General features: G+C 40.8%; 1 protein-coding gene across 5 annotated transcripts in view; it reads right to left on the bottom strand.

The window, feature by feature from the left end:
• The window catches only part of PDE7B (phosphodiesterase 7B), a 380,722-nt gene that overhangs the window by 82,428 nt on the left and 272,752 nt on the right, over nt 1-25,542 (bottom strand). For all 5 annotated transcript variants that reach the window (XM_024996621.2, XM_005210970.3, XM_059889704.1 and 2 more), the window contains 1 exon segment: nt 8,323-8,406. In XM_024996621.2, the coding sequence (XP_024852389.1) occupies nt 8,323-8,406 (84 nt within the window).

Here is a 25,542-nt window from a genome sequence, read left to right as displayed (position 1 = left end):
TTTCTGAACCAGCCAACACTCCGCCTTATCTTTTAGATTTCAGCACAAGATCATAAACCCCTCTTCTCCTGCTCAGGGCACATCAGTAATCTTTGCCTTCTCTTGTCTTTGATTTACTGTCCATGTCAACTATTTGAGAACTAATTCATTTATGGCCTTGTATGGTCTTTGGCTTAATGGGTATTTGTCTTAGCCATCTAGTAATGTTGTTGGGTCTTTGAGGCTAAAGGAATATCTAAAGGTTTCTTTTAAACACTCAGAATCTTTAGCCCTGGGATAGATACTGTAGGTGCCACCCTGCCACCCCACAGTCCTTGTGGGCTAGAAAGGGATTATTAAGATATCTGTGTTCAGTGAATCTGGCAGACTTTGGTCCATTGTCGTCTGAGACAGGAGCTAGCCATCATGTAAAAGGTGGTTTCAGCCCTGTGGTTACTGGTGTGGTTCAGGGCACCCTGGCCTCATGGCCTGTTTGGCATAGAGTGAGAGTTTGCTGAATGAATGGATAATAGCCCAGAGGAAATACTGGGCTTATGGATTCAATTTTCTGTTTTTTATCACTCAGATAAAAAATAAATTTGTTAAATGATGTTGGCCATGTTAATAGAAGGCAAGGGCTATTTTCTGTTCTGGCTTTAGATGGTGAAAACTGTTTCTTTTTGAATATAGCTTTCCCCAGACAGTCAGAGATAATGCATGGATCCTACTTGAATACCTCATCCTCCAATAACATGTATATCCAGCTGAGTAGATTGGGTGATGACTTTTTCCTGCTTCCTTAGGTCCTGAAGCCCTAAACCCTGGCCTCCGTGTGCAGCCTTCCTTCACATCATTATTGCTTCAGAGTTGCTCAGGTTTTAGATCCTCCAGAAAGCCTCTCTCATTTCCCCAGACACAGTTGATTCTTCCTTTCTCTCACTTCCCCAAAGTTTATTCCTCTCTCCTCAGAATCTTGTTTACATGTCAGTCGTGTCCAACTCTTTGCAACCCCGTGGAATGTAGCCCTCCAGGCTCCATTGTCCATGGGATTTTCCAGGCAAGAATATTGGAGTGAGTTGCCATTTCCTTCTCTAGGGGACCTTCCCGACCCAAGGATCGAATCCTGTCCCTTGAGTCTCCTGCATTGGCAGGCAGATTCTTTACCACTAAGCCACCTGGGAAGCTCACTTTTGTTCTATACTCATGTGTTATTATTAGATGTATTACATCACATCAAAATGTATCCTTGCTTATGTCTCTGTAAAAGGACTTCCTTGGTAGCTCAGTTGGTAAAGAATCCGACTGCCTGGATCGGGAAGATCCCCTGGAGAAGGGAAAGGCTACCCACTCCAGTATTCTGGCCTGGAGAATTCCACGCAGTCCACGGGGTCGCAAAGAGTCAGACACGACTGAGCGACTTTCACTTTCACTTTCACATCTCTGTAAATTCTTTGAAGCCAGTGGCTATGTCTCCTGTATCTTCGTACTTTTGGTGCCTGGCACACTGTTTACCCTAGGAGGCAATCTACCAATGGCCAGTGATGAATAGTGACAGGGAACGAGGGAAACAAGGCAGACACCATCAACTCTGTCTTCTGCGATGCAGTGGCATTTCGGTGGCTAACCATCTTATGGGTCTGGCCCTTCCGCATCTGAAGTGCTGGGAGTCTGCAGCCAGAAACCCTGAGTGTCCCTCATGGAGTATGTTCCAGGTGAGTCAGCAGGCACCACAACCACAAACAGTGCCTTGCCTTTCTTCCAGAGGAAGGCAAATATTGAACTCTGAAATTGTGGGGCGTTACCTTGGCATTGGAAAAGTCTGAACTGGTCCCAACTAGCGCCTTCCTACTCTGTTTGGAGAGCTCAGGGCTGGGGTTCAGGACTGGTGGGGTATCATGCTCTGAGCATGACTTCTTTCAAATCACAGTAACACTTTTTAAAAGAATGTTTCTATTTTATTTTCTGTTTTTAATTTTTTTGGCTGCCATGTGGCATTTGGAATGACTGTTCCCTGCCCAGGGATCGAACCTGTGCCCCTTGCAGTGGAAGCATGGAGTTTTAACCACTGGACTGCCAGGGAAGTTCCTATTTTTTGTTTTTTAAATTTTTCTTTTATTTTTAGAAAATTGAGACATAACAGCATAGAGCATTGTGTGAGTTTAAGGTGTACAACATGCTGATTTGATACCTTTATATATTACAGTATGATTACTACCATAGTGATAGCTAACACCTCTATTCCTTCCCCTAGTCATCATTTCTTTTTTTGCGGTGATAAGAGTTCAGACCTAGTCTCTTGGCAATTTTGAAGTATATAATACAGTATTGTTGGTTAAAATCACTATGTGCGAGTGTGCTTAGTCCCTTAGTCGTGTCTGACTCTTTGTGACCCCATGGACTGTACCCTACCAGGCTCCTCCGTTCATGGGATTCATGGGTAAAGAATCTGCACACCAATGCAGGAGACATAAGAGACTCGGGTTCCATCCTTGGGTCTGGAAGATCCCCTGGGGGAGGAAATGGCAACTCGCTCCAGTATTCTTGCCTGGAAAATTCCATGGACAGAGGAGACTGGCAGGCTATAGTGCATAGGGTCACAAAGAGTTGGACGCGACTGAGCAGGTATGCATATATAGAGATCTCCAACAAGAACCTTCTGTATAGCACAGGTAACTATACTCAGTATTTTGTAATAAGCTCTGAGGGTAGAGAAGCTGAAGGAAAAAATATATATAGCTGAGTTGCTGTGTTGTACACCTGAAACTAACACATTGTAAATCAACTGTGTGCTGTGCTGCGCTTAGTCGCTAAGTTGTGTCTCACTCTTTGCGACCCCATGGTCTGTGGCTAGCCAGGCTCCTCTGTCCGTGGGATTCTCCAGGGAGAAATACTGGAGTGGGTTGCCCTGTCCTCCTCCAGGGGATCTTCCCAAACCAGGGATCAAACCCAGTTTTCCTGCATTGCAGGCAGATTCAAGTTAAAAAAAAATAAAAAACAAACATGGGAAAAAAGTTATCTTTCAGAAGTTTACTGACAGGCTGTCACCATCTGCTAGGAAATCTCTCTTAGAAAATGGAATTTATAATCAAATTGTCCCCCCCTCTTTTAGATGGGGATATCATTTAGCACCAGATTTGTAACATGCAAGGTGGCTTTTGGTTGACAGTCCTTATGTGAATGTATTTTATATTTCTGCAGGGTGTAATATGTTTAGATGGAAGATTTTGATAAAGCATTTGGGTCTCTGGGTCACTTATAAAGGTTAATATAAACATGTTTGCAAATATTCTATTTTGGAAATCATAATCAAAGGAAAATATCTTGGTAGCTCTACTAAAATTACCTCATGCTTGTACAGCTAAAATTGCCCCGTGTGGAGAGGCAGGTCTAGAGGAATATAACTTTAAATATCAAGATTAACAAACTAACTAATAGGGAAAGCCAATTAGCCAATTAACCTATTACTGCACAGCCCCAGGGCTGGTCTGGAGCTCCAGGTTCTCTGTGGCAACTGTTAGCTAGTGTCCTAAAACCTTCAGCTGATGCCCCTTCTTCCCCTCCAGCTCCACAGTCACTGGGCATGTTTGCTTGGTATGTCACTTCCTTTGCTGAGCCCACATGGAAATCACATCATGTTGCTCTGAAATGGTTGCCACGGGAACATATCCACCTAGTTATTATCTATTCAGGCTCCTGATTATATTAAGCCAGGAGACAGAGATGCAACAGGGGTCGCAGAAGCCACCTGCTCTGCATAAAACTGTAATTGCTTCTGCGACGTTCACCTCTGTGGCCACCTGTCTCTCTGAACACTCTTCTCTACATTTTCTCCTCTCTTGTTTTCCCCCAAACAAAGTCAGTAAATGAAATTAGTATGTCGGAAATCAGCCTGGGGATAATGTGAGAAATTACATTCCTTACCCTTCTGCTTCCTTTCAGTCCTCTGTTTTAGAACCTCAAGTGGAATAAAAATTATTGTCGCCTTTTTTCTCATTCCATTCTGTCCCTCCATACTTAGATGTAAAGAGGAGTCTTTTAAAGTCTGTGATTCCCGATTCCCACACAATGGTGCTGAAACCAGTTTCCTGCTACTGATCCAGAGTAGCTTTGAGAAATTCATATAGATGCCTCTTTTCTAAATGGTATAAAATATAAACAGGAAATGAAATTGGCTATTAACAAGTAATTTTATCTCACATGTCTATTGATCTGGGTGAATTTCTTATGAGGAGGATTTTCTGATCTTTACTCTCAGATTGCAGGTAACATAGGAGGGGTGTTGGCTTGGAGTTCTCTTTTTGTAGGAAAAACCATATAATCCATTGGCATTGTAATTTATTGTCCAAGCATGGATATTATGGTATTTGAAAGGTAGCATTATTAATAAGTATGCCTAGACAACAGGTACAAATTAGGGTTATCGCAGGCAAAGCAGGTATATATTGTCACCTTATACATAGATGACAGGTAAATGATTACCATAGTACTCTGCCCTCAAAGAATATGGGGAAAGGAGCACCTCTTGAAGAAGAATATTTGTGCATTTAGAAATTATAATTGTGGAGTTTAAAATCTGGATCAGCAAGAGAGTTTCACTTTGGCTTATCCTCCTACTGTATGTAAATTTGGTTAATGTGAGTCCATTCTTAAAGTCATGGCACCAAGGAATGAAAAGAAAAAAATGTTGTTAACAAAGGAAAATAGGCTGGATTGAATTTATCTATAGAGATATCATAAACTCCTTTACCTCAATTAAAAAATCTAACTTAAAGGTTGGTAACTTTTTTTTTCTGTAAGGGGTCATGGTCTTTGTTACAACTGCTCTGCCATGTAGGGTGAAAACAGCTGTAGACAACATATAAATGGATGGGCATGGTTGTATTCCAGTAAAATCTTGTTGACAAAACAGGCAGGGTAGTGACACAGATTTGGTGCATTAGCTACTGTTTGCCCATCTCTGTTTGAGTTCTGTTTTAATACCTAGAAGCTGTGTTCTGATGGAAGGGCAGTTATTTTAGATATGAGTTCTGATGTCTCCTGTCCTATTGTGACAGGTTGGGGTTGTGGCTAATGGGAGAAGTACATGGATCTTACTACTTAGTGCATGTTTTTGCTTGTGCATGTCTCAGCCATTCAAGGCATAGCTGAGGTGGGTGGTAGAGGGTAAGCTGTCAAGGACACACTGGACAGGGAATGGCAGCCACGCGGTTCTCAAGAAGTCTTATAGGAGGAAGGTTGCAGGGATGCAGACACAGGGAAGAGAGGTTATGGTGATAGTTTTACCTGTATTTTTTTTTTTTGGTAAGTCCTAGATGAGATTCTTGGGAGAGTTTACAGAACTGAAGGCACTTGAGGAAAATGGGTCTGTGCCTATTCTTGGATAATTTGACTCAAAATTAAGGTAAATTACATTTTAAAAAATCACTTGAATTTGGTACTTATGGTGTAGAATTGGAATCAGCTGGTAAAACTAAAAGTTTTTGGAGGAAGTCCCAAAATATTCTTAGGGGTTTATTTTACATTTTTTATAAAGTTATATTTAAAATGCTTCCCTTTAGGTGGAAAGCAGACACTAACAACTCAGGCATACCACAACATGGACAAGGATGAGATCAAAGAGAATTAAGTAGATTGTATACTATAAGGCAGTAGGAGATATGACACATATATCCTATGTGACTCTGTATAACACAGATAGCCACGCATCTGCTGCTCCTTAGTGACAAGCTGCTTTAGTTGTAGACCAAGGAAACTGTGGAGAGTGACCACAATAATGTCACTGCTTCTAGATAATGGAATGGGTAGTATCACAAATAAGGAAAAGTCTCAGAGGGCTTCAGTTCTGTCTGAGCTGCTCAGTTAAATGGAGAGGATGACTGACATTTATAATTATTTAATATTATCTTTTTGAGGAGACCCTTTATTCAGTAAGTTAACAGGAGCTACTAAAAGGTCAACAACTATCAAGAGAATATCATTTAGGAACTTGGAGTCTATGTAGGGATGAGGTTTTTTTGTATCTAGGAGAAAAATTGAGATAACTTATAAAACAAAGTACAGCAAAGGCAAATTAATATTGCCTTAGCATATGTTACTGATAAAAAGAAATGAGTGAAACGGTTGTCAGAGTGGAGTGCAAACAGACGAGAAAGGGAATTATAAGATGGATGGCCAACACTGCCACTCAATGGGTGGGAGGTCACGCACAACAGGCGAGGTGAAATAGGGATGGAGGACAGAGAGCAGCCTGGGTCAGGGGAAGGAGGCTAAGGTTGGGTCTAGGTGCCAGGAAGATCCTGGCAGATCCACAGCAGAGGGAAGACAGGAAAGCACCTGGTTACAGATGATCTATTATATTGTGAATAATATAACAATGAAATATTATCTACATTGACTTTCTGTTGAAATTTTTTCTACATTCCAATTTTTTCAGCTTAAAAAAGTAAAACAATGTGTTGAAAAATCTAAGTGTTACAGAAGCCTAAGATGTAGACAGTTAAATATTCCATAGTTCCACCTGCAAAGATAACCATTATTAGCAGTTGATGTTGCTCATTAATACTAGAATAAATAAATTTTAAAAAAGAGTTTATCATTTGGAACCTTGGAATTATAGGGGGAAATGTCTCCTATTTTCCTATTTTGTTCATCCTGTATATTAGAACCCATGACATAACATCTCATTTACTATTGAAAAGAGGTTTTTTGGTTATTTTCTGCCTCTACCCCTCAGTATGTGGTGCTGTTGAGGGTCCTGGTCTACATGGGACAGTAAATTAGGCCCTTGCTCATCCCTATACTCCTTGGTGAAGCCATATGCCTGGGACCTGGAAATCCATACAGGTTAGAGGCTGTCTCAAGGGGTAACTTCCATGGGTACCTGGAACAACCCATTCAGGGTTATAAGGAGGGGTTAAGAGACACTGTTGGCTTCCCTGGTGGCTCAGCAGTAAAGAATCTGCCTGCCAAAGCAGAAGATGTGGGTTTGAACCCTGGGTCAGGAAGATCCCTTGGAGGAGGAAATGGCAACCCACTCCAGTATTCTTGGCTGGGAAATCCCATGAACAGAGGAACCTGGAGACTACAGTCCATGGGGTTCCAAAGAGTCAAACACAACAGTGACTAAACAACAACAGCAACAACAAGAGACACTGTTGGAGCTCTTCATAGGCTGTGACCAAAATTGCATTAGTCTAGTGACTTGGATTCTATCCTCTAAAATGCAATTTGGGGGGAATGGGTGAGGGAGGTTGTCTGTAGTATGGAAAGAGTTACTCCAAATCTCTGTGTCTCTGAAAGAACTGCAAAAACAGATATTGCACACTGATATGGGAAGTGAACAAGCCAGGAGAAATACACTCCTGTCCATCCTTCATTGATCTTGGGAGGATCTAAGGATCAGAAATAGCAAGTTCCAGTTTCTTCTAGTAATTTTCAGGGATCAAGATAAATCAAATTACATCTTGAGTTAAGCTTGTTTATGCCAAAGAAAAGTAATACTTTGTGGGTACAACCCAGCACTTTGAAATTTATGGATGGGAAGAGATATGAGAACCAAATACTGAAAACCTTGAAGTAAGTTGTGAAATATATTTATTTCTCTTCATTCCCTACCCCCCAAGTCCAAAGTGAAGGATGATTGTAATAAAAGACATGAAACCTGGAGTGGTGACTGTTACTGGTTTGGGTTTCCAGAGGAACCTGAGATTAAGAGAATTATGAGCCAGAGGTTGAGCAAATCTACAAAAGAGGAATAAAATAGAAAGTGGAAAGGTAGCAATAAATGAACTTCTTAAGTAGTCATAATGGAGGAAGCAGCAGCAAGAATAGACTGAAACGAATTTGCCATGATGAAGAGTTCTACCAGAAGAACTGGTAGAACTGCAAGAAGGGACCTCAGAGACTTAGATTAGATAAAGAAGGGAAATTAGATAATGGATGGTTACTAAGGGCAGTGGTAGAATAGGTTTCCCTGTGGAGTTTTTAAAATAAAATAGAATCTCATCTGGTCTCGTCCTGGCTGAAGGTGGAGAGAATGTCCTGGATAGTGAACGGAATCGTTTCCTTGTATAGGGCTTCATTGTTTTGAAGATTTACGTTTTTCAAGCTGACACGACTTCATTGGACACCCCACTGCCGCCCAAGCTCTGAGAGGTAGGGCTGGGCGGAATGACTTCACTATGAAGGAAATCTAAAGACCAAGGGTTAATTTGCAATTGGGAGGGGAGACACAGAGGAAGGAAGGCAGACCTCCGAGGGTTTTGAAGTTCAGAGGGAAGTGAGAATTTTTTTTTTTTTTTAAAGGAAACGTTTGTTCCTTTCCAGGTACACTTGATTACTCACTGTTAAGGAGGCGGAAGTCGATGAATGGGTAGGAGCCGCGGCGTTCAGCAGGAACCCCCGTCTGACCCCTCAGTCGTACATCTCCTAGAAAACAAAATCCAAACAAATGTTTGAAAACGTTGCCAAGTGTATTCACTTTTCCTCTGTAAATCCTCTTACCCACTTATGTCACTGGAACCAACACCAAATATCAGGAGCAAAATGATTCCATTCACCTTGTTTAAGAGAGCGCTATGTGGAAAGGGATATTTAACGAATGCTGAGCGTAATGGACTTGGCAATATTCTAACCAGTGAAGCAGCGTGCCGTTATATCGTCTGGAAGATAGGTCTGTGAACATTTTGGTAATTTACAAAGTTCCATAGTTTTTTTATTCTTCCTATTGCCATAAAGATGAAGCATCTTAATCTGGAGGACAGATCGTATGCTGGGATTAGAGCTTTTATTCTAATTAGAAGTTTTAATTACCCACAGTTCTGATTCTCTTGGTCCAGCAGAGGTTTTTATTTTTATTTTTTTTTTCTCTGACTGGCCTCCACCTTCTTTGCTTCTCAGGTTGTATCATTTGACCTGCCTTAGAATCTGCCAGGGCCCATCGAGGTCCTAGTACTTTAGACACTCAATATGTAAAGTTGCTAGTGTGTGTTAAATCGCTTTAGTAGTGTCCGACTCGCCAAGCTTCTTTGTCCATGCGATTCTCCATGCAGGAATACTGGAATGGGTTTCCCTGCCCTCCTCCAGGGGATCTTCTCGACCCAGGGATCGAACCCATGTCTCTTATGTCTCCTGCATTGGCAGACAGGTCCTTTACCATTAGCGCCACCTTTACAGGTGCTAAATGTTTCCAGTACTTATTCATTTGTTGTTGTTCAGTTGCTAAGTCATGTCTGACTCTTTGTGACTCCATGGACTGTAGCCCACCAGGCTCCTCTGTCCTTCACTATCTCTCAGACTTTCTCAAATTCATGTCCATTGAGTCAGTGCTGCTATCTAACCATCTCATCCTTTGCTGTCCCCTTCTCCTCCTGCCTTCAATCTTTCCCAGAATCAGGGTCTTTTCCAATGAGTCAGCTCTTCATATCATGTGGCCAAAGTATTGGAGCTTCAGCTTCAGCAACATTAGAACAAGGTAGACCTTGGATAAACTTAGCTCAGATACTTGCTACCTGTGTGATATTGGAAAATTTATTTCTCTGAGCCTCAGTTGCCTCACTTCAAAGTCCATTGGTTGGAGAATCTAAAATAACACTTGCTGCCTGCAAATAAATGCTGGTTTTACTTCCTTCTACACACCTGCAAAGCTGGGATCATATTTTGTGTTCTGCATTTCTCCATAGTGCTTTGTGTGTTGTCTGGTATTTCAGTTCAGTTCAGTTCAGTTGCTCAGTCGTGTCCGACTCTTTTCGACCCCATGAATCACAGCACGCCAGGCCTCCCTGCTACTGCTGCTACTGCTAAGTTGCTTCAGTCGTGTCCGACTCTATGCAACCCCATAGACGGCAGCCCACCAGGCTCCCCCATCCCTGGGATTCTCCAGGCAAGAACACTGGAGTGGGTTGCCATTTCCTTCTCCAATGCAGGAAAGTGAAAAGTCAAAGTGAAGTCGCTCAGTCGTGTCCGACTCTTCGCGACCCCATGGACTGCAGCCTACCAGGCTCCTCCGTCCATGGGATTTTCCAGGCAAGAGTACTGGAGTGGGGTGCCATCGCTTTCTCCACGCCAGGCCTCTCTGTCCATCACCAACTTCCGGAGTTCACTCAGACTCACGTCCATCAAGTCAGTGATGCCATCCAGCCATTTCATCCTCTGTCGTCCCCTTCTCCTCCTGCCCCCAATCCCTCCCAGCATCAGAGTCTTTTCCAATGAGTCAACTCTTCACATGAGGTGGCCAAAGTACTGGAGTTTCAGCTTTAGCATCATTCCCTCCAAAGAACTCCCAGGGCTGATCTCCTTCAGAATGGACTGGTTGGATCTCCTTGCAGTCCAAGGGACTCTCAAGAGTCTTTTCCAACACCACAATTCAAAGGCATCAATTCTTTGGCGCTCAGCTTTCTTCACAATCCAGCTCTCACATCCATACCTGATCACTGGAAAAACCATAGCCTTGACTAGACGGACTTTTGTTGGCAAAGTAATGTCTCTGCTTTTGAATATGCTATCTAGGTTGGTCATAACTTTCCTTCCAAGGAGTAAGCGTCTTTTAATTTCATGGCTGCAGTCACCATCTGCAGTGATTTTGGAGCCCCCCAAAATAAAGTCTGATACTGTTTCCACTGTTTCCCCATCTATTTCCCATGAAGTGATGAGACCAGATGCCATGATCTTCATTTTATAAAGTTATAAGCCAACTTTTTCACTCTCCTCTTTCACCTTCATCAAGAGGCTTTTTAGTTCCTCTTGTCTAGTATTTAGCAGACTCTAAGTGAATGTCTTCTATTGACTAGATTAGATATAAAGACCAAATCCACCAATTAGTGCATATAACATGAAATCAGAGGAGAGGTAAAAATAAGTGAGACCCAATATATTTCTGAAAGACTTGAACTGGGGAAGGTTTCAGTTCCAGGAGTAATGGGTCCACTTCCATAAACCACTCTTTCCCAGACATGAGGTGGCACTAGGGCCTCCACCTATGAGTGAAGAGGAGGAACAGTCTTCTCTCATTAACTCCTGGAGTTACCAGGGCCTGGGTGAGATCTCCATCAGTTATAGCTCATGTGACTGACTGTTTAAAATATTCCCCACAGATGGGCCTTGTATATACATGGGCTTATGATTTACGAATTTTATATTGATGCTTTACTTAATGGTTTGTACAATCTGATGTAATGCCATATTGATATTAAAGAATGTTACAATTTACAGAATACAGAAAAGTGGGAGGAGGAGGGAAAGGATGGAAAAGTACATTTCAAAATATGAATATAATGAATATAATCTTGCATTAAACAAGAGAATGCTGGCATTTCATAAGTTCATTGGGGTGGATGGTCATTAGTTATAGGAAAGCCACTGGCAAAACATGAAGAGTTTTTCTCTTCTTGGGTTGTCTTTAACATCTTATGTTTATTACTCTTTAAAGAGTTTACAAAACACTTTCACAGACATTATAGTACATTTATTTTCTTGTTTCTCTCTTTGGATCTTCACAAGAGCCTTGTAAGGAGAACCACTATTATTCCTCTTACTTTATAGGTGAGAAAACAGAGGCTCAGAAAAGAGGGTGAAGGGACTGCTATTTCACCCTACTGGTCCCAGCTCAGGTCTCAGGCCCCTTAAAGGCATTCAGTAGACTGACTTTATTTATTTTTAAACTTCATTATTCTTTATTGAAGTATAGTTGTTTTACAATATCATACTAGTTTCAGGTATATAGTATAGTGATTCAGTGTTTTTAATAGATTATACTCTTTTAAATGTTGTTATAGGATGATGACAATAATTCCCAGTGCTATAAAATATATCCTTGTTGCTTCTCTATTTTATACATAGCAGTTTGTTTCTCTTAATCACATACCCATATCTTGCCCCCTCCTCTTCTTATTCCCCTCTGGTAACCACTAATTTGTTTTTTGTATCTGTGAGTATTTCTGTTTTGCTATATATATTTACTTGTTAATTTTTAGATTCCACATATAAGTAATATCAAGTGTTTTTGTGGTTTTCTGTTTGACTAATTTCACTGAGCACAATATTCTCTAGGTCCATCCCTGTTGTTGCAGTGGCAGAATTTATTCTTTTTATTGACTAAGTAATGTTTCACTGTGTATATATACTGTATCTTCTTTATCCATTTGTCTATTGACTTTGAGTGCCTGAATTTATGGGTGCTTGAAGCTTACAATATGCCAGCAAATTTGGAAAACTCAGCAGCTGCCACAGGACTGGAAAAGGTCAGTTTTCATTCCAATCCCAAAGAAAGGCAATGCCAAAGAATGCTCAAACTACCGCGCAATTGCACTCATCTCACATGCTAGTAAAGTAATGCTCAAAATTCTCCAAGCCAGGCTTAAGCAATACTTGAACCGTGAACTTCCTGATGATCAAGCTGGTTTTAGAAAAGGCAGAGGAACCAGAGATCAAATTGCCAACATCCGCTGGATCATGGAAAAAGCAAGAGAGTTCCAGAAAAATATCTATTTCTGCTTTATTGACTATGTCAAAGCCTTTGACTGTGTGGATCACAATAAACTGTGGAAAATTCTTCAAGAGATAGGAATACCAGACCACCTGACCTGCCTCTTGAGAAATGTGTATGCAGGTCAGGAAGCAACAGTTAGAACTGGACATGGAACAACAGACTGGTTCCAAATAGGAAAAGGAGTATGTCAAGGCTGTATATTGTCACCCTGCTTATTTAACTTCTATGCAGAGTACATCATGAGAAACGCTGGACTGGAAGAAACACAAACTGGAATCAAGATTGCCGGGAGAAATACCAATAACCTCAGATATGCAGATGACACCACCCTTATGGCAGAAAGTGAAGAGGAACTAAAAAGCCTCTTGATGAAAGTGAAAGTGGAGAGTGAAAAAGTTGGCTTAAAACAGTTATGAAGACAGTATGGTACTGGCACAAAGACAGAAATATAGATCAATGGAACAAAATAGAAAGCCCAGAGATAAATCCACACACATATGGACACCTTATCTTTGACAAAGGAGGCAAGAATATACAATGGATTAAAGACAATCTCTTTAACAAGTGGTGCTGGGAAAACTGGTCAACCACTTGTAAAAGAATGAAACTAGAACACTTTCTAACACCATACACAAAAATAAACTCAAAATGGATTAAAGATCTCAACGTAAGACCAGAAACTATAAAACTCCTAGAGGAGAACATAGGCAAAACACTCTCCGACATACATCACAGCAGGATCCTCTATGACCCACCTCCCAGAATATTGGAAATAAAAGCAAAAATAAACAAATGGGACCTAATTAACCTTAAAAGCTTCTGCACATCAAAGGAAACTATTAGCAAGGTGAAAAGACAGCCTTCAGAATGGGAGAAAATAATAGCAAATGAAGCAACTGACAAACAACTAATCTCAAAAATATACAAGCAACTCCTACAGCTCAACTCCAGAAAAATAAATGACCCAATCAAAAAATGGGCCAAAGAACTAAATAGACATTTCTCCAAAAAAGACATACAGAGGGCTAACAAACACATGAAAAGATGCTCAACATCACTCATTATCAGAGAAATGCAAATCAAAACCACTATGAGGTACCATTTCACACCAGTCAGAATGGCTGCGATCCAAAAGTCTACAAATAATAAATGCTGGAGAGGGTGTGGAGAAAAGGGAACCCTCTTACACTGTTGGTGGGAATGCAAACTAGTACAGCCACTATGGAGAACAGTGTGGAGATTCCTTAAAAAACTGGAAATAGAACTGCCTTATGATCCAGCAACCCCACTGCTGGGCATACACACTGAGGAAACCAGAAGGGAAAGAGATACGTGTACCCCAATGTTCATTGCAGCACTGTTTATAATAGCCAAGACATGGAAGCAACCTAGATGTCCATCAGCAGATGAATGGATAAGAAAGCTGTGGTACATATACACAATGGAGTATTACTCAGCCATTAAAAAGAAAACATTTGAATCAGTTCTAATGAGGTGGATGAAACTGGAGCCTATTATACAGAGTGAAGTAAGCCAGAAGGAAAAACATAAATACAGTATTCTAACACATATATATGGAATTTAGAAAGATGGTAACAATAACCCTGTGTACGAGACAGCAAAAGAGACACTGATGTATAGAACAGTCTTATGGACTCTGTGGGAGAGGGAGAAGGTGGGAAGATTTGGGAGAATGACATTGTAACATGTAAAATATCATGTAAGAAACGAGTTGCCAGTCCAGGTTCGATGTACGATACTGGATGCTTGGGGCTAGTGCACTGGGACGACCCAGAGGGATGGTATGGGGAGGGAGGAGGGAGGAGGGTTCAGGATGGGGAACACATGTATACCTGTGGTGGATTCATTTTGATGTTTGGCAAAACTAATACAATTATGTAAAGTTTAAAAATAAAATAAAATTTAAAAAAAAAAAAAAAGAAAAATAAATGACCCAATCAAAAAATGGGCCAAAGAACTAAACAGACATTTCTCCAAAGAAGACATACAGAGGGCTAACAAACACATGAAAAGATGCTCAACATCACTCATTATCAGAGAAATGCAAATCAAAACCACTATGAGGTACCATTTCACACCAGTCAGAATGGCTGCGGTCCAAAAGTCTACAAATAATAAATGCTGGAGAGGGTGTGGAGAAAAGGGAACCCTCTTACACTGTTGGTGGGAATGCAAACTAGTACAGCCACTCTGGAGAACAGTGTGGAGATTCCTTAAAAAACTGGAAATAGAACTGCCTTATGATCCAGCAATCCCACTGCTGGGCATACACACTGAGGAAACCAGAAGGGAAAGAGACACGTGTACCCCAATGTTCATCGCAGCACTGTTTATAATAGCCAGGACATGGAAGCAACCTAGATGTCCATCAGTAGATGAATGGATAAGAAAGCTGTGGTACATATACACAATGGAGTATTACTCAGCCATTAAAAAGAAAACATTTGAATCAGTTCTAATGAGGTGGATGAAACTGGAGCCTATTATACAGAGTGAAGTAAGCCAGAAGGAAAAACATCAATACAGTATACTAACGCATATATATGGAATTTAGAAAGATGGTAACAATAACCCTGTGTACGAGACAGCAAAAGAGACACTGATGTATAGAACAGTCTTATGGACTCTATGGGAGAGGGAGAGGGTGGGAAAATTTGGGAGAATGGGATTGAAACATGTAAAATATCATGTATGAAACGAGATGCCAGTCCAGGTTCGATGCACGATACTGGATGCTTGGGGCTAGTGCACTGGGACGACCCAGAGGGAGGGTATGGGGAGGGAAGAGGGAGGAGGGTTCAGGATGGGGAACACATGTATACCTGTGGCGGATTCATTTTGATATTTGGCAAAACTAATACAATTATGTAAAGTTTAAAAATAAAATAAAATAAAAAAAAAAAAAGTTGGCTTAAAGCTCAACATTCAGAAAACGAAGATCATGGCATCCGGTCCCATCACTTCATGAGAAATAGATAGGGAAACAGTGGAAATAGTGTCAAACTTTATTTTTTGGGGCTCCAAAATCACTGCAGATGGTGATTGCAGCCATGAAATTAAAAGACGCTTACTCCTTGGAAGGAAAGTTATGACCAACCTAGATAGCATATTGAAAAGCAGAGACATTACTTTGCCAACAAAGGTCTGTCTAGTCAAGGCTAGTCTAGTTTTTCCAGTGATCAGGTATGGATGTGAGAGTTGGACTGTGAAGAAGGCTGAGCGCCAAAGAATTGATGCATTTGAACTGTCGTGTTGGAGAAGACTCTTGAGAGTCCCTTGGACTGCAAGGAGATCCAACCAGTCCATTCTGAAGGAGATCAGTCCTGGGATTTCTTTGGAAGGAATGATGCTAAAGCTGAAACTCTAGTACTTTGGCCACCTCATGTGAAGAGTTGACTCATTGGAAAAGACTCTGATGCTGGGAGGGATTGGGGGCAGGAGGAGAAGGGGACGACAGAGGATGAGATGGCTGGATGGCGTCACTGACTTGATGGACGTGAGTCTGAGTGAACTCTGGGAGTTGGTGATGGACAGGGAGGCCTGGCGTGCTGTGATTCATGGGGTCACAAAGAGTCAGACACGACTGAGCGACTGAACTAAACTGAACTGAAGCTTACAATTAGCAGAGTTAGTCCTTAAATCTAGGTTGTTCAGCTTCATAGGCAAAGATCTCTCCTCAATACCGTTGATTTTTAGCCCTATGAAGTGTACACACCTGGTTTCTAAAGTTAAAAAAGTTATAGCCCCAATTTTAAAATGATACAACAAATTCAGCACTGCATTTAAATGAATTTATATTTTATAAGTGATAGTAAGAGACACACACTTGAAAACCTATGCAGAAATGAGACTGTCTTCATTTGGTGCAAAGCTGGTTGGGCTTGTGGATTTGTTTACCTACTATGTCATCCTTTTGGGCTTTTCCTATGGGTTTCAGGCTCATCAATTGGAATTCACTTCTTCACTAGTATTTTCTTCTCAGTTTTACCAAAGAGTTCCTCCTGCTTTTGTAGTTCTGATGGTATTATTTTCCCAGAAAATTTCTAATATCAATGTGGGTTTTAAAGCCTCTGCCAGAGTTTATTCCATTTGTCCATCTGAAAGTCTAAGGCCCAGATGACCCGTTATTCTGTAAGACTTTAGGTTTAGAGAAACTGTGAGAAGATGGCACCAGGTGGCAGAGTGTGTAAAAAGGGGATGATAAACTAGGATCCCATGGATGGAGGAGCCTGGTGGGCTGCAGTCCATGGGGTCGCTAAGAGTCGGACACAACTGAGCAACTTCACTTTCACTTTTCACTTTCATGCATTGGAGAAGGAAATGGCAACCCACTCCAGTGTTCTTGCCTGGAGAATCCCAGGGATGGGGTAGCCTGGTGGGCTGCGGTCTATGGGGTCGCACAGAGTCGGACACGACTGAACGACTTAGCAGCAGCAGCAAACTAGGATCAGGAAACTCCTGTTACTGAGAGGATTAGCATTTCACCATCTTGGGTGACGTTGGGATAATCAATAACCACTTCGAGGTCCAATTTTTTAATATTTAAATTTGTATCATGTAGCATTTTTCCGCACCTCACAGGATTGTTGTGAGGAAATTATCAAGTGCCTGAAAAATAACATGTTAACGTTATTGAAAATAATGAATAACGATAACAGTTAATGCTATTGAATTCTTCTGCTGAGCATTTTACATGCATTGTCTCATATATCACCTACCCAACAACTCATCGAAGAAGGTAATATTATTATTATACCATTATGGCAACCCACTACAGTACTCTTGCCTGGAAAATCCCATGGATGGAGGAGCCTGTTAGGCTGCAGTCCATGGGGTCGCTAGGAGTCGGACACGACTGAGCAACTTCACTTTCACTTTTCACTTTCATGCACTGGAGAAGGAAATGGCAACCCACTCCAGTGTTCTTGCCTGGAGAATCCCAGGGACGGGGAACTTGGTGGGCTGTGGTCTATGGGGTCGCACAGAGTCAGATATGACTGAAGCGACTTAGCAGCAGCAGCAACAGCATACCATTCACCAATGAGGAAACTGAGGCCAATGTAAATTTGATATTTTGTCTGTGCTCAGAGCTAGAGAGTGGAGAGTTAAACTCAGAACTGGTTCCAAACCCCATGTTCTTCACCAACCATCCTTCTATAGTATCAGGATAAAAAACTTGGATAAAGAGTTAAACATTAACTTTTTATTGCATAATGTATGCTCTGATTGTTTTTGCCCATAAACCAAGTATATATTCATCATTTTTCTTGGAAACTAAATACCAGGGAAATCCAGCCCCTTGATGAATTCGAGATTCAATCAGATAGATGTTTATTCAAAAGCACTTCAGTGGAAATGGACTGTATGACTAAGACAACCAAATCCTGCTCTGGATCAACAACACATCTATTATTTTTAAGTAAGAAATGGAAGGCAATTATTAAAAATATTATTCAGCAGAACTCAAACGACCTGGCAACTAATTTACTCAAGCTCTTTGGCCTGGAGAATTCCATGGACTGTATAGTCCATGGGGTCGCAAAGAGTCAGACACAACTGAGCCACTTTCACATTCTTTCTTTCTTCCTGAATTAAGATAATTTTTTTAATGATGCAATCCAACTTTTGAGAAAAAGAGACAAATAACAGTGAAACATGTTGATAGCAAAGATACCCAAACAAACAAATCAACAGCAACAGCAACAAGCTACAGAACCCATACTTGAAAGATTCTGTTAAATGGTTATTCTGGCTGTAACTACAATTACAGCTTGGGAAGCAGGTACTCATCAACCTAACAATGGCCTTTAGGTATAGTAGATCATTGCTTTAAAATAAGGCTAAAATCCTGTTAAAAATATTAATGAGGCAAGAGTCAGGATGACTGTAAGTTGGCTAACAATGCATTTCAGGAATTTTTCAACATGAAAAGTTAAATACAAACCAAAGATTCTGTATCTTGAGAGTTTTATTGAAGCAAAGCTTGAATGGGGTAAAATGAATGTTTTCAGTATAAGTTCTTATATAGAAAGGTCTTGCTCCTTCTCCCTGCTTTCAGGAACACCTTCTGATATTAAATTGCTTCAATATGTTCTTGCAAAGAGAGAAATGATTCAGTAACAATGGTCCCTGGAGGAGCAGAGGCCACTGGTCTGAGGAACAGGTCGAATGGTGTCCTGCCACGCTGCTTTTACTGGCCCATAGTCTCAAGCAATTATCTATGTACCTAAGGCCTTTTATCCAAGCTAAACAATTATTTTAACTATTCATGAGACTCTTGTTTAACTGAAGCAACTTTTTTTTTTCCTTCTGGCAAATGAAAGGTGCTGTGGAAGCAGGGGAGGAAGCGTTGACAGCTCGGAGTCGTGTCCTCGGTCTGTTCTTATTGTGTTCCAAAATGAAACAAACAGCAGGGGAATTCTTATTTTGAAAGGGCTGCTTCTCTTTTGCCCCTTCAGGCTGAAAACATAACATGTCGTCCTCGGGTATTTAAAGCTGCCAACATGGGCAGGGAGCTGAGACAGCCACTCACCCTCCCAGGGGACGTGGTTCCGGGATGGACCTCTTGCCCACTTGGCTTCTCAGGCTGTCTCTGTTTAATAAAAGCTTGGGAGGGAGCAGACATTATGTGGCCTCTTATGTAACTGGGAAAGAGGGCGGAGACTCTGACAGCGATGACAACTTACAGTGGCTGAAACACGGGCCACGTGACAAGAACCAGACTCCGGCCCCAGTCTCGGTGTCAAGGTCATCTCAGGGTGGGGAAAACAGGTAGGAGAGCGACAGAGCAGGAGCTACTGTGCTTAGTGCATCTAAGATGAATGAAAAAGACTTTGAGACCAGCTGCAGGAACCCAGGATAGATGTTGATAGGGCATCACAATGAACGAGGAAGATGAGATGGCGGTAGAGCCAGAAAGATGCTCTCGAGCAGCCCAAACACAGCAGGAGAGAAGATGCGCTCATGAAAGGTATTCCTCTGAACTTTCTTAGAGATTTCTAACTCATGTCACTGCCACACACTTGCAAAACAAAGGCAGAGAGAACCCAGATCCACGAATCTCACACAAGCGCTTCAGTAGGCTGCCCTGCCTCAGCCCTGGCGGCTTCAAATATTTCAGATGACTATTCTCAATTAGCAAAGTGAATTATTTCTCCTAAGACATTGATCTAGCCAAACAGAGGAGAAAGGTTGTGCAATTTAATCACTCCACAGATTTATGGGATACGACAGACAGCCAGTTTAGATAAGTCAGGCAGAGAGAACTGTTCTGAGGACTGTGAGCTCACAGGAGACCCAAGATGGCTGATGAGACCCAAGCTTCCCTCCCAGAGGTTTTATCTTCTGCTTTACTTTCTTGAGTGAGGCTGTTTGTTACTCAGAACCTGTCCAGTGATCTGTTGCACTAATTGTGCACTTCTGGGCTACTGCTGAGGGAGCTTTGTGTGTAGGAAAGAGAGGGACCAGGAGTTAGTTGTCCTGAAACCACGCTTTTGGCACAAGACCAATATAAAGTTTTCTTTGCATGTGAAAAAAAGTTCTTTCTCTCTTCTCTTCTAAAAAACCTTGAACTTCACGTCAAAATCAGACAAAGGGGAATTTCACCAAGTTAGAGTCAATATTCTATTGTCTAACTGTATTACCCTGCAACTTTAGTTTAGAATTATTAAATATGTTGTAACAAATGAATATTTTGGGACTTAAATGGTGTGAAAATGAATATATAAATAGCAGTGCTTTTACGTTCTAGCATGGGTATGGTATGTTTTAACTCAGACTAGATATTTTTCAGCTTCATGGTTTTACAGAGGGAAAACAAGGGGAAAAATTACAATTTCTAGGAATACAGGAGACTAATAAAAAGGGATATTGAACAAGAAGCAGCAGGAATGCCTTAAGAGAATTCCAAGAAGCTGCTAAAAAAAAGCCTGAAAAGAACACAAAAAACATATATTCTCTCAAAGATTGAGAAGAAGGGGAATAATCTGAGGAGTCATTTTAGGGAATACATGATCTGGATCTGCCTTAAGTAATGAAAACACCAGTGTAAGCTTGCACATTATTCACTTATTTCTGGGATAATGCTCTTTATCTTCAGAATGTCACCAAAGTAAATTTTGTTTTTCAATAAATGTATAACATACACTCACAATGCCTGATACATTATAGGCCCTCAAAGAACCCCAGTAACTATTATCATCATTTTGTTACTGTTCTGAGATTCCTGTGTCCTCCCCCATAATGTTGCTGCTGCTGCTGCTAAGTCACTTCAGTCGTGTCCAACTCTGTGTGACCCCATAGACGGCAGCCACCAGGCTTCCCCATCCCTGGGATTCTCCAGGCAAGAACACTGGAGTGGGTTGCCATTTCCTTCTCCAATGCAGGAAAGTGAAAAGTCAAAGTGAAGTCGCTCAATCGTGTCCGACTCTTCGAGACCCCATGGACTGCAGCCTACCAGTCTCCTCCATCCATGGGATTTTCCAGGCAAGAGTACTGGAGTGGGGTGCCATTGCCTTCTCCATCCCCCATATTAGTAGGTATTATTTAGGAGAATTTTAAAGTCAGGAACTCTTTTAAGGACTGTACATATATGAACTAGTTTAGTCCTCATAACCATCCACCTGAGGCAGGTGTGTGTAACATCCCCATTGTGCCAAGGAATATAGAGTTTGTAAGTCAACTGAATTGGGATCAGAGGCCACTTGGTCTTGAAAGTCCTTGCTCTCTAACCCACCACTGTGCAGTGGCAGTGTCTCCAACCTCCACAACAGTGACCAGTCTGTTCATTGATGACGTTATTCATGGCTTCCTTGATCTTTCCAGGTGTGTTTCTCCTCTTCTGCTGGGCAGGTCAGGGTTAATGGAAGTCAATACCAAGGCTATGTCCTGGGGAAAGCTGAATCCTGGTGCTTCATGCCAGTACTGCAAGCCCAGGACAAACAGTGGAGCCTCAGATTTTAACATGAGATGCCACAAGTCCCCAGTGATGCAGGTTAGACCACATGGAGTCTAGATTCCGCTGGAGAGCCAGGTATCTTGTAGGGTGGTAGAACTTTTGGGTAAGTGTTTCAACAAAGGGGCCAATTCTAGGGTAGGCTCTGAGAAGACCTTAGATTAATTCAGTTCATTTCAATAGATATGTATGCAAAACATTATACAGAGTGTTGGAGAATAGATAGGGAAAAGGAAAAATAAAGGTAGAGAAAATGTTATGTTGGCTTTCAGATAATTAACAGTCTATTAGAAGAGATCAGTAGAAATGAGTAAATATATAAGCCAGAAGGACTCTTAACTTTTAGCGAGACTGGGATATTTGGGTTTGGATCCCACTCTCAGAAGTATCATTTGGTTTTATGATTTTATATGGACAAATAACTTGGATATTTCTGGGTCTAAAACGACTTCATAGTAATCCTGTAAAAATGTGTCAGTTAGTAGAATTGAAAGAGAATTATTTGATGTCCAATTTGAAAATTTAATATAATTTTACATTTAAAAGAACTTCATATTTTAGAACAGTGATTGAAGCTGTGATTTAGACTTTCATACCAGGTCTTCACTAAGCAAATTTCTGTGGGTACAGGCAAATAATTTAAATTAGCAGCGTTATTTTCAGAAACCTCCTATCAATAGCAGGCGATGTCCTTCATATCTAATGTGTGTTAGCTTTCTGGAAAAAAAAAATTACAGCAGGAGAGGCTGGGGAAAAGGAAGAAGAGGAGGAGGAGAGAGAGGAGGCCACAAAGAAAATGGACACAGGGAGGGACTGAATCCTGGGGCTGAGGGACAGGAAGGTATCAGAGATGATTTGTGGATTTCTGTCTTGCGTGACTGGATGGTTGGTTCTATCAATCACAGAAAAAGGAAATTCTCAAAGAGGAGTCATTCATGTCCTTCATTTGATAAATGATATTTATAAGACATGATATTTTTGGCAGGAAATACAATGGTGAAGAACCTTGGGAAGAATCTTGGCCTCATGAAGTTTGTAATCTATTAGAGGGAACACTACAGAACAATTACGCATAGATGTAAAGTTGCAACTTTGGGTAGTGGAACAAAGAAGAGATATACTGATGTTAAGAGTAATGAACTTCCCTTTGTTAGGGAGGTTGCTGTGAGCCTCCTTGAGGAGGTGACATTTGATTGGAGATCTGAAGAATTAACAGTAGTTAATTTAAGGTGAACACATGTCCTGATTTGCCCTGGAGAATCTTGATTTAGGCCTCTGGTCTTGCCTGCTGTATTTAGTAATATTGCCCCTTTCACATTCAAAAGTATCCTGATTAGCTGACACATTACATGATTGCCCTGACTGCAGCAATCCAGGCAGACAGGCCTGCGAGTCTATAAGTTTATTGCAGGAGGATGGCATATCTGAGCTCCTGTAACAAGGCCTAGCATATTCCAGAAATAACCAAGTGGATATGGCGGGTCATAGGCAAAATGAGGTTGGAGAGGTGTCAGGGCTTTGCAGGGCAGGTTGAGGAATTTAACCTTATTCCAAGAGAATTAGAAAGCGATGGGATGATTTTAAGGGGAAGATGATGTAATCAGATTTTCATGTTGAAAAAAACAATTTTGGGTGAATAACAGAGAAGGATTGGAAGGGGCACGAACAACTAGTTAGGAGATAATTGTAGTAGTTCAGGTGAGAAAAATGGTGACTTGGAGTACAGTAGTGGTCCTAGAAGAGATGTGAATAGAGTTTAGAGATGGGTAGTAGGGAGAGTTGCCTGTGGAATTGCCTGGCAGGTCTGAGGGAGAGGGAAGTATTAAAGATAGTTCATAGATTTCTGGCTTTCCTAACTGGATGATTGATTGTGCTAGCCATAGAAAAAGGGAATTTTAAAAGGACCAGATTTTGGGAGAAGTTCATGTGATCAACTTTGGCTACTCTAAGTATTACTGGGATTTCAAAGGAAAAATATCAAGTAGGAAGTATGGGTCTAGACCCATAGGGAATGTCTGGGATGGAGATATAAATTTATAAATCAAATAAAACTATGGGCATGTATACACATGTCTAGGAAATGAAGTGATAAGTGAATAAGGCTTGGCATGCAGGTTTAAGCAACGCTAACATTTAATATCTTGCTGGAGGAGGAGTCTATAAAGGAGAAGAGATAGCCATAAAGGTGGGAAGAAATCCAGAAGTTCATTTTGTCTTGGAAGAGAGCAATTCAAGAGAGAGGCAATGGTTTTCAGAGAGATCTTGCTGAAAGCGTAAGTGAAATGATGGTTGAAAAAAGTCCATTGGTGACTGAGTGACAGTAGTGTGAAATAGCAGCAGAGTCCTTTGGACATCACCTGGAGTTGGGAAACTGAGACGGTTTTATTAAGAAGCCAATATTTAGATGATCTTAAATGATAAGTAAAATTTTGAAAACTTGCACTTTATAGAGTTGGCTTGCAGTTGATACAGTTATGATCATTGAAATGAAGGGAAGAGATTTTAAAGAAAAAATCATGCTGAACTTAAGAACAGTGGTAATTCTTAAGATTGATATTAATATCAAAATATAATTTGAAAATTGCACAGAGGACAAAATAGCTGCAAATTTTTGCAAAATATAGTGATACCCTATCACTTCTCATACCTAAATACACTTTGAGAAAAAAAAAAGTCTCATGGAAATTAATGCCAAGAAAAGTATTCATTGGAAAGAAAAGGATGGGCATGTTAATGAGAAGAAATGTAGTTAATAAGATAAAATACCATGTCCCAATATTGCTGAATAATTTCTTGTTTTCTTGAACTTTGAATAATTTGAGAGAAGCGTTTCAATGTATTGTTTGTTTTCATGTGCTTCTGAACTTCCTGATTCTGGCCGGGAACAAGGACAAACCTGCCAAAATACTGCAAGAGGAGATGTTGCTGATCACAGGCAGGAAATACTCAAAGTCCCACGAGATGGCCTGTTCTTAGGAGACTTCCACACCAAGTCTGCTGACCTCAGAAGGACCATCAGGCCACCACGCTCACTGCTGGAGCTTGCTCAGGCCCAGGAGGTGTTTAGGAATTCTTCATTCCAGGCATCTGTGCCATCATGGCACTTGGGATTCTTTTAAGCTCCAAGTGTTGTTCATTCTTTGTTTGATTTTGAGAAGGGAAACAGATGGCAAAAACTGGACTCAGTTGGGAAATGGCTGAATCCATTATATTATATCCATGTTATGGGATGGTATTTTTCTATTAAAACCAATCACTTACATTTCCACAGTAATGTGTTGTGTTCAGTCATTAAGCCATGGCTGACTCTTTGTGACCCCATGGTCTGCAGCACTCAGGCTTCCCTGTCCTTCACTGTCTCGAGTTTGCTCCAATTCATGTCCGTTGAGTCAGTGATGCAATCTAACCATCTCATCGTCTGTAGCCCCCTTTTCCTTTTGCCTTCAATTTCTCCCAGCAACAGGGTCTTTTTCAGTGTCTATAGTAATAGGTAATATTTATTGAGCATTTAGTATGTGCTAGGTAATGTTCGAAGTACTTTTCATGAATTAACTCATTTCATCCTCTTAAGACCCTCCCCCTTAGATAAATACTGTTGTCTATGTCATACCTGAGACACAGAGGTGTTAAATTACTTTTCCAAGAAGACATAGTCAGTAAGCACGAAGGCAGATTTGCAACCAGGGTGACTGATTCCAGTGCTAAAATCCCTGTTCAAATATGTCTTGATCTGAAGTGAGAACCATGTTATATTGTTAAAAGAGGGTGGGTATTATGTAGTATTGGAAAGTTGTATCACAAGGAAGAAGTCAATAATATGAGAAGCCATTTACTACCTCTATGACCTAGGTGAGTATTAGCCATTCTGAGTTTCATTTAATCTGTTTCATTAAGTAGGGATAACAATATCTGCCCTGTATACCTCATAGAAGGTAGGAATCAAATCACATGGATAAAAGTGGTTTGTCAATAAAGTTTTATTATTAAGAATATTCTTATTTTTATATTGCTATATAAATATTAAATATATTACATATAATATAAATTCTCTATTTTTTGTCTTATGTTTTATATATTGTATAAAATTATTGATATTGCTATAAAA

This window comes from Bos taurus, chromosome 9, assembly GCF_002263795.3.
Source record: "Bos taurus isolate L1 Dominette 01449 registration number 42190680 breed Hereford chromosome 9, ARS-UCD2.0, whole genome shotgun sequence".
In the NCBI taxonomy this organism is placed as follows: Eukaryota; Metazoa; Chordata; class Mammalia; order Artiodactyla; family Bovidae; genus Bos; species Bos taurus.
This window is presented reverse-complemented; position numbering and strand designations above follow the sequence as displayed.